This window comes from Euwallacea fornicatus, chromosome 36 (genome assembly GCF_040115645.1).
Source record: "Euwallacea fornicatus isolate EFF26 chromosome 36, ASM4011564v1, whole genome shotgun sequence".
Lineage (NCBI taxonomy): Eukaryota > Metazoa > Arthropoda > Insecta > Coleoptera > Curculionidae > Euwallacea > Euwallacea fornicatus.
In genome coordinates this window covers 254,871-264,584 of record NC_089576.1, presented here as the reverse complement: position 1 = coordinate 264,584, position 9,714 = coordinate 254,871, and the positions used below count along the sequence as shown (strand labels likewise).

The 9,714-nt window shown below is 34.2% G+C and overlaps 2 protein-coding genes and 1 non-coding gene across 6 annotated transcripts; 2 read left to right on the top strand and 1 right to left on the bottom strand.

Annotated features, from left to right (window-relative positions):
• Nucleotides 1–732: 732 nt before the first annotated feature.
• Nucleotides 733–804, top strand: TRNAD-GUC (transfer RNA aspartic acid (anticodon GUC)). Its single transcript has one exon. It is a non-coding gene; the product is annotated as a tRNA-Asp (tRNA).
• A 1,760-nt stretch (nt 805–2,564) lies between these two features.
• phr6-4 ((6-4)-photolyase) lies at nt 2,565–5,791 on the top strand. 3 transcript variants are annotated; one of them, XM_066300584.1, is made up of 9 exons: nt 2,565–2,765; nt 2,819–2,951; nt 3,003–3,391; nt 4,150–4,360; nt 4,414–4,614; nt 4,664–4,822; nt 4,877–5,017; nt 5,068–5,219; nt 5,280–5,791. In XM_066300584.1, the coding sequence occupies exons 2-9, from the start codon at nt 2,883–2,885 to the stop codon at nt 5,566–5,568; spliced, it is 1,611 nt and encodes a 536-aa protein (XP_066156681.1). In that variant the 5' UTR covers nt 2,565–2,765; nt 2,819–2,882; the 3' UTR covers nt 5,569–5,791. The 3 variants fall into 3 exon arrangements, with proteins under 3 accessions (XP_066156681.1, XP_066156682.1, XP_066156680.1); XM_066300585.1 differs by lacking the exon at nt 2,565–2,765 and having other exon boundaries at nt 2,772–2,951; nt 5,280–5,448; nt 5,505–5,791; XM_066300583.1 differs by lacking the exon at nt 2,565–2,765 and having other exon boundaries at nt 2,772–2,951.
• Nucleotides 5,792–5,875: 84 nt separating this feature from the next.
• On the bottom strand, nt 5,876–9,484 carry LOC136349192 (PR domain zinc finger protein 5-like). 2 transcript variants are annotated; one of them, XM_066300579.1, is made up of 9 exons: nt 9,056–9,484; nt 8,490–8,804; nt 8,297–8,432; nt 8,050–8,249; nt 7,540–7,995; nt 6,988–7,488; nt 6,462–6,929; nt 6,123–6,405; nt 5,876–5,991 (listed from the first exon to the last, which is right to left on the bottom strand). In XM_066300579.1, the coding sequence occupies exons 1-9, from the start codon at nt 9,233–9,235 to the stop codon at nt 5,888–5,890; spliced, it is 2,643 nt and encodes an 880-aa protein (XP_066156676.1). In that variant the 5' UTR covers nt 9,236–9,484; the 3' UTR covers nt 5,876–5,887. The 2 variants fall into 2 exon arrangements, with proteins under 2 accessions (XP_066156676.1, XP_066156677.1); XM_066300580.1 differs by having other exon boundaries at nt 8,490–8,778; nt 9,056–9,483.
• Between the last annotated feature and the right edge of the window lie 230 nt (nt 9,485–9,714).

Sequence of the window (9,714 nt, the reverse complement as noted above, 5' to 3'; positions counted from 1 at the left end):
TTTCGAAATTACAGAGTGGACCAGAAAACCTTAGGGTGACAAAAATATTTTTTTTTCAATGGAACATCCGTATTTTGATAGGAATATGTACTAATTTTGCTTGTAACTATAAGTGCTTTTTGTTATTACAAAAAATATGAATAATTTTTAGCACTTTTTGAGTGACTCAACTTAAAGTAGCGGTCGAATGAAAAAAACACTTTTTAAAATTCTCAATAAATTCACATTGTATCAATTGAATAGTTTGAAAACTTGTACAGTTAAAAACAAATAGTCCTTCTATTAGAAAATGTTTTAATTTTTCGAGAAATTTTATATCGAGGGTGGAAATAACATTCAAACTTTTCGTATTTAAAGTGCCTCAAACTCGATTTTATTTTAATGGAACAGCCTGTACTTATTAGTACAGTAGTATGTTTTGTTCCTATTTAAGCTTATGAATAGGATAACGAATGAACGTACCAATTGAAGGCATCAGGCACAAATGGTCGTACGTGGAATCAAATCTAAATGTGTGAAAAAATATCTGGAAAGTTTTGAAATATTTTAATTTGATATCACTAATGTAAATGACATATGTTTAATAAAAATTTTGGATTTCAGGAGTTATATATGTAGATATATAGCATTTGCTAGTTTTTTTTGTTATAAATCATTATATATATTAATATATTTTCGTGATATTTTATTTTCTGTATGAAAATGAAAGTAATTGTACCTCTTCCCTTTAAGTCTTCGGTAGTATAGTGGTCAGTATCCCCGCCTGTCACGCGGGAGACCCGGGTTCGATTCCCGGCCGGAGAGTACTTTTTGCTTTTATTTAAATTGCTTCAAAATAAAAATCAATTTTTGATCGTCGATGTTTAAAACATTAAAAAAAAACTAGAAAAATAATTTTTGTTTGCAACCCGTTAAAACCACATTTTATGTTCTAAAACGTTTTCATCATTTTGGGTTGTTTCTACAAACGTCGGGTAGACGTGAGTGTCCAGAACGTCTCAGTACAATTTCCCATTGAAATTTCCCGGAAGAAAAAGCTCATATATTTAACTTTTGAGTGTATTGACCGTGGTCATTTATAAAAAGTCTCGGATTAGAATCACTCCCAGTGTCGACGGTTATGTTGGTTTTGTTATCAGTTAATCTGTCAAAACTTAAAACAAAAAAACATCGAAACCATGGAAATGCATTATTAACGCTAAGGCCCTTAGACACGAATGCCGGTTTTACTGAAATAATTAATAATTCCGTTTTAATTTAAGAAAAATAGACATTACGTTACACCAAAATTTAAAAAATGACATCTACTTTCGCTCTACTTCATGTAAAGCAGATCGACCTTATACGAGAATCCATCCTATAATTATTAAAATCTAACTTAAGCCAGTTAAGACATTAATTTTTTATGGGGTACGACAAATGTTTAAAATTTCTTTTAAAAAGCCTTTAGGAAAGGAATTAACACAGGATCAACAGAGGATTCTATCATATGAAAAAATGCAGATGGTTCCATTTAAAAAAATGCCACTATATGATGCCTTGCTTTTTTGGGACACCCTGTAGGATTGTCACTAATTTTAAAATTCATCTTTATTAACTTTATACACATTCCCATAATTGATTTTTTGTGAAATCATAAGTAAGCTCAGGAGTGAGAGAGGCTGGTAAACGGACACCCCGTATTTCGTTGAAATTTGCTGCATATTTTGAGCGTTATTTTTCTCCGAACTGGTGATCAAAAATGAAAAGAAATTCGGTATTACTTTAAAGACAATTTAATCGCTTTTAAAATGAAGGGCTAGTCGAGTTATGGTCTCGTTTGAAATTCCAAAGCTGATTGCACCCCCACACAGGGAATTATTCCAATGAATTGGAAAACCCGCGCCTTCATGTACCCCCTTTGAAGGTTGAATCGGCGTGTCTTGACGTTTCTCGGTGTTTCTATAATTATCCGAACTAGCCGTGGTGGAAAGTTTTCGATGTAACATATAGTATATTGCCTATCAAAGATGCGTGGATCACGCGTTATGAACCAACATCAGGGTCAGTCGTGGGTTCTGCGTTGCAATTTTCTATACAGTTATGAATTTCTTTCGTTTTCCTGAACTTTCCTCTCATAATTTACTTTCTAAGGCATAAAACGACATAAAAATGCGTAAACAGAAGTAGCTCAAATAGTTGTCTATTTGTCTACTACGTTACTGCAACTGATTACCATTGAAAATTTCTATCACCTTAGCTTTCAATGGTATTATAAGCAGGTTAACGCGAATATAAAGATCGAGATCGCTTGTCAATTTGCTTTTATTAAGTTTATCATTATTCGAATAAAGAGAAATTTGACCATTATCGTTTATTGTAATGCAAAATGTTACAAAAATCGCTTTATTTATGACGCTTTCGCTTCGCATTTCCTGCAAAGTGTTAAAAGTGCGTCCGATTTATAAAAATCCTGTACACTACTTTCTATTATCCTTGACTTTATTCCTGAGAGTGAAAAATTACCCACGTTGATAGGCCAATGGTCACTTATCTCTTAACTCTATTATAAAAATCCACATTATCTGACCCTTTTCAACTCCGTAGAGCACGTAACCCTGCATGGACTTACAAAACATGCAAATTCGCCCTACTAAACACGCCGATTGAAACGTGACTGAGATGATCACATGATCACGTTCTCCCAATGAAACTCATCCAGATTTAAGGATCACGTTGCGTTCGACGTAGTTATGAGCAATCCAGTGTTTGCCTTATCCAGAGGGGTCAAATGTAAATGTTTTAATATTCGCGCAGCAACGTAACTGTGTTTTTTCAGTGTTATTCATGAACAATCATGTAGTTCATAAGGATTGAAATATGGAGAAGATTTGCCCTAATAGATGAACGAGGTTGGAAGTGAAGAAGCGGCCCATCGGGATGGGAAGCACACAGTGCATTGGTTCAGAAAGGTATGAATTGCTAACAAAAAAAAAATCGCGAAATTTACACAATATTTCAAGGGCTTAAGATTACACGACAACCCCTCTTTAAGGGAAGGTCTGAAAGGAGCCTCAACCTTTCGTTGCGTTTTCGTGCTGGACCCGTGGTTTGCAGGGTCCTCCAATGTTGGAATTAACAAATGGAGGTTTCTACTTCAGTGTCTTGAAGACTTAGATCGCAGCCTCAGAAGATTAAATTCGAGGCTGTTTGTCATTCGAGGACAACCCGCAGATGCCCTCCCGAAACTCTTTAAAGAATGGGGGATAACAGCTCTTACCTTTGAAGAGGACCCAGAGCCTTTTGGGAGGGTGAGGGACCATAACATTACAGCCCTTTGTAAGGAACTTGGGATTACTGTGGTGCAGAAGGTTTCTCATACTTTGTATCAATTGCAGAATATCATTGACAGGTAGGGTTTTTGAAAAAGAAATCTGATACGAGAACGCTTTGTCAGGAAATTTCCAATTCCCTGTATGTTCTATCGCTTAGAAAAATTACCAAAGCACTTAATTGTTAATAGCGTATTTCAGTTTTAGACCTTCTAAAATGAGAATTATTGGGTTATTTTCCTTTAAGAAGAATGAAATTTAGAATCTTTTAAATACAGTGGGAATTATCCCAATATTTATAATAATTTGATAACAAAAAATTTTCTTGGTAATAATGAATAAAATATTTTAATTGGCAGAAGGTGGCGCCTCTATCAAGTTAGAGTGAAAGTTTGACAGTGCGAACCCGCACCACTAGCACCACCTACCGGAACGTACTTGTCGCTAATTTCTTGTGAAAACATTTTCGTACTTTTTGAATATTTAAACAGAATTTTTCTGAATTAAAGCCTTTGATAATTTACATATAAATAAAAAATTATTCACGTTTTGAAATTTCATTCAATAAATTTTACTTGAAGGCATATTTTGAAATTACATTTTAAGATAAAGCAATTGAAAATAATCTAATTTTAAAGTTGCTTGAAAACTGAGGATATCTGTCCTGTTTTTAGCTATATTTGAACAAAATTTTTAACGTTACATTACTATCTTTAAATCTCCTATTCACTTTACATCATCACTTTGTAACCTTTCTAGTGACTCATTTTTGTTCCGAACCCTATCCCTTTTTCGCAATTATTATAGCTGCAAATATCGTTTTCTTTCTTCTCTTTAGGAACGGTGGTAAGGCCCCTTTGACATACCATCAGTTCTTAGCGTTAATTGCTTGTATGGGCTCACCACCGCATCCGGAACCGTCGGTCAATTCCGGTTTTCTCAAGGGCATTCATACGCCCCTTTCAGACGACCACGATGAAAAGTTTGGGGTGCCCACGTTGGAAGAATTAGGTTTTAATACTGAAGGGCTTAACCCTCCAGTTTGGCAGGTGTTAACAAAATATAATATAGTTATAAAAATTGCGACAGGTTTACATTACAGGGTGGTGAAACTGAGGCCCTAACAAGGCTCGAAAAGCACCTTGAAAGAAAAGCATGGGTAGCATCTTTTGGGAGGCCCAAAATGACTCCTCAATCACTGCTCCCCTCTCAAACTGGACTCTCTCCATATTTACGCTTTGGCTGCTTATCGACCCGCCTATTCTACTACCAACTTACCGATCTCTATAAAAAAATTAAAAAGGTTTGATACATCTAGACAGTACACGCATTAATGTAGAAAAACTTTATAGGCATTCCCACCATTGTCCCTTCACGGACAACTACTGTGGAGGGAGTTTTTCTACTGTGCAGCCACCAAAAATCCAAATTTCGATCGCATGCTCGGAAATCCGATTTGTGTCCAAATCCCGTGGGATAAAAACGCCGAGGCTTTAGCTAAATGGGCAAATGTAGGTACAGAAAACAAGGCATATAGCGATATCTAAGTACTATACATTTTAAAGGGTCAAACAGGATTCCCTTGGATTGACGCCATAATGACGCAACTAAGAGAAGAAGGTTGGATTCATCATGTTGCAAGGCACGCAGTAGCTTGTTTCCTAACTAGAGGGGACCTGTGGATTTCATGGGAGGAAGGAATGAAGGTTGAGTTTTAACATAATATGAGCTACAATGTTGTCCATTTTTACATCAGGTCTTCGAGGAATTGTTGTTGGATGGTGATTGGTCCGTAAACGCGGGTATGTGGATGTGGCTCTCTTGTTCCAGCTTTTTCCAGCAGTTTTTCCATTGTTACTGTCCAATAAAATTTGGCAGAAAGGCAGATCCTAACGGGGACTACATTAGGTCTTTTACTAAGTAAATAAATACAAACAAATCATATAATATAAATATTTATTCTTAAAGAAAATACATCCCAGTTTTGAAAAATATGCCCACAAGATACATTCATGAGCCGTGGATGGCCCCACAAAATGTCCAGAAGAGTGTTAAATGTACTGTAGGCGTCGATTATCCCTTGCCTATTGTTAACCATGTCCTAGTTAGCAAGATTAACATCCAGAGAATGAAACAGGTGATCATAAAGGATTTCACGTTTTGTGATTTGTTGCACATTTCAATGATTTCTAGATATACCAGCAATTATCAAATTACAGACCTCATGATTCATTTGGAAACTATTCGAATATTATGAGACCAAGTCAAAATTCTTACCAAAATCAAAATTAACCAGAATTGCTCAGTATTGGAAATTCTAATCAAAATTGACATGTGTATTTACTCCGACTTCATTTTATTTTCTAAGAAAATTACACAATTTCATAGTTTTTTGTATATTTTGTTTCTGTATTGCGTTTTTTTTGTAAATGTATGTAATGTAACTTTCTAATAAAAATACGCTAAAATGAAGAGAAAAATTGGATGTATGAGTTTGTACCCTTAACAAAAAAAAAATATATAAGTAACGGAATGAATCTCAATGTCTCAAAAAAACGCTTAAAAAGTAGTAATCTTTAATTTCCTTTATTGTCGTTTAGTACGTACAAGACAACATCATTTAAAGCATTAATGGTCATTTGTGACTCCAGAATATTTCCATTAGTTTGTAAATTTTTACCTAAAACAATGCAAACATTAGCTTACACGAACTGTAAATAAATAATTTCCATGTGAAAGCGCAAATATGACTTAATACAATACAATACTGCGAACTACTGCTTTGCGCTTTACAACAGTTTATTGACTTACCAAATTTAATATCTGAATCCATTTCGCACAAATCAGGCATCGACAAACCAACCTCCCAACTTCGAGTTTTTTCTGCGACAACCACATCATTGCTAACAGGATTTTTGGGACTCTCAGCACAAAATATGGAAATCTGGTCGCTCCGCTCTTTGAGAAACCGATCGATTGTTTCACTCCCACTAAAGAGATTCTCATTGCATGTATCAATGTTGAAATCCATGTTTTCGATGGTTTTTTGCAGGTCCATGTAATTGTCAAATTCTTCGTCGAAAGAAATAGGTTTCTACAGACAATATAAAGTATATATTTAAAGGAAAAATTGAATGGAACTGAATAAACCTTCTTTTCCTTATCCATCACTAAATACTCAGTTTCACCTAACTGAGTGCAAGCATTTTTGTATTCCTCTGGATGCTTCATTTCAATGTGCTTCTTCAGAGATGTCATAAATTTTCGAGTTTGGTGACAAATGGGACATCTATACAACTGGTGTTTAGTTTCTTTTCTTTTAGCATTTACTTCTGCACATTGACTCTTATAGGTTTCTGGATGTTTCTTTCTAATATGCCTTTGAAGGGAACTTTTCAGCTTCACTTTGATATTGCAAACTAGGCATTCATAGTCTCCAACGCTTAGTTCCTGCTTACTATGGACCATTTTAGTGTGTCTTACTAAGTTTCTTAAGAATTTAAATGTTGTATTGCACCCGCCACATTTGAATAATTTGGATTGAGTATGAGTTTTCAGATGAATTTTTAGGTAGTCTTGGGATTTAAATTCTTTTTTGCAAGTTGGGCAAGGGAATATCTAAAAATGACTACCAGTTTTTTTTACCACAGCAATAGTCATGTAATATAATACTCACTCCAGTGGCTCCTATCATGTGAATATGCAACAAATGTTTTGTCAAAATATCGCTCCTATTAAAAACTTTAGAACAGATTCTACATTCATGTTTCACAGTCTTTTCATGCAGCGATGCAACATGCCGCTTGTAAATATCTTTTGTAGAAAAAGTCTCACTACATTCCGAGCAAATATATTTTATATCCACACTTTTTGGACTTTTTGAATGATTGTTCTTTACATGAACTTTCAAACCTCTATATGAACGAAATTGTTTGGGACATGAAGAGCACTTCAGCAATTTTTTATTTTCATTTAATTTACACCTATGATTTTGCAGTTCTACAGAAGAATAGCAGATTTGATTGCACAGAGTGCATGCAAATTTTCTTTCATGATATATCGAAATATGTTTGGAAAGATACTTTTTTTGAGTGAAAACTTTATTGCATTTAGGGCATTTGGCACTATAAGTTTGGTTGCATTTGTGTTGTTTCAGGTTTTCAAGTCTCCCAAAAGTCTAAAAGGAAAAAAATTTATACAGTCAGGTTAATTCATGTTATCCACTTACTTTTTTGCAGGATGTACAGAAATACTGACCAACATGCAACCTCAAGTGACTGGCTAAAGATTTAACATTAGAAAATCTCTTCAAACATATATCACATAGAGAATTCTTTTGTTCATCTGGCTCTTTATTATTTTTCAAATCCGACTCTAAATCATCAAAATCTCTAATGGAAGTTCCAATATCTAGACTAAATCGCAAATTGTCACTTTCAAAGAGCATGTTTTTGTAATCATATGTTTCTAGCTCAAACAGATTTTCGTCCGATTTAGGTATGAAGGAATTTGAATTTTCTAAGCTATCAGAAATGCACTCAGTCATTAAGGGGCCTCCGATGGACAATTTTTGTTTGCTTTGTTTTTTTGCTGGATCAAGAATTTTAATTTTTTTTTTATCAGGTGCAGTGTCAGTCTCAATAAAAGAGTCCCCATGAGCAAACCTCATGTGCCGCCTATAATCCTGGAAATAATGTTTTTTTCTTACCTTTTATGTCATTTTCAAGAATAAACTTACAGCAATGAAACGAAACCGAATTTGGCAAATCTCACAAGTAATCTTTTTGTGTCTGATGTAATGAGTCAATAAATGCTTGGCAAAATCAGTGACGTTCTTCTCTAACTTAAAACAAAATTTGCAATTCCACACCACACGAGGAATTATTTTCTGCTGGTCCTTAATAAAGTCATTTAATTCCTGCACTCCAGGTTTAACTTCTAAAATAATGCTCTTTATGATGTTAATAAAAAAACATATTGCCTACCTAAATCTGTCTCAGGTGCTTTCAGACTCAAAATATTTTTTTGCATTTTATAAGCGTAATATGGTGAATACCACACTTGCAATTCTTCACCTGCTGGAATATCTCTAATAGAACTAAAATATATATCCTCCCCTTCCTAGAAGAATTAACAAAACGTGAGAAGTTTTATTAAACAAAAACCTTTAGGGTTTACTTGGTAACAAATCAAATTTTGCTCCTCAGCATCAGTTGCAGGCTTAACAAACATCATCCAGCAACAATCACTCTCATCAACAGTATCCAGATAATACTCAGACAAGTCTGATTCATTGTTCATGAATACTTTAATAGGGAATGGGGTAGCTGGATGTAGTGTTAGATTTCTTTTTGCAACAAAGGGCCCAAACTCAACGCCTGTTTGAATCAGGCTGGTAGTGAATACTGAAGAAGTTTGGTCAGAGAGGGATTTTATCTCCAGGTTTTCAGGTAGTGACAGTCTGGCTCTAGAGGGAATTTGTTTGTTCAGTATCTGGAATTTTGGGCCTGTTGTATTTCTTTATTTTGCAATTAATTATAACAGATATTTTTCTCATTTCTGAGAAAATACTGAAAATATTCCTTAATATTATTGTAACTGTTACATTGTGACCAGTGGTTTTCTCAAAATTTATTATCCTGAGCCAATCTGATTTTATATCAAATTGATTTTACTTACAATTTTCAGAATCAACGCCCCTAATAAATTTTTAAGAACATTAATAATACAGTCTTTACTCTTACCTTTGACGTTATAACTACACATTTACATTGCCGATAAAAGTGGGAACCACCACAAATGCCACAGACACCTGGGACCTCACTGTTTTCTTGGGATTTAAAAGGCTCTTCATTATTATTTGTGGAAGATTTAGTACTTAATGTAGGTGTCAGACCCTCTGAATTAAATATCATTATGTTCATTTTGTTTATAAATTACCATTAACTAAAGCGAACAGAGAGTTTAAAAATAGAGGCTGTTTATTGCTATGGGGTTTTAAATTGATGACATTAGCACTTTTGGAAGCCCTGTAAAATAATTTAAGGCTTAGAACGTAAAAACACTTAGTAAATCCTGAAATGAAAAAGGTAAACAATTTTTTATCATAAGTAGCAATTTTTATAGTTCGTTCGCACTCCCGTATTTTTGCTCAGGGCGGCTGTTTATCAAAAATAATATTGAACCGACATTTTAGACAACATCCATAAATATGTAGACAACGTCAAATATGTAGGAAAAAGAAAGTTAATTACATTTCCTTAGAAAAATTTTGATTTGCTAATTGCAAGTCAATTATAAGTATAACATATGTTTTATAGAATTCTTCGATATGTTTAACTAAAATGATTTTATGATTCCATGGTATAATTAATGCCCAAATTCACGTAAGTGCTCAAGCCGA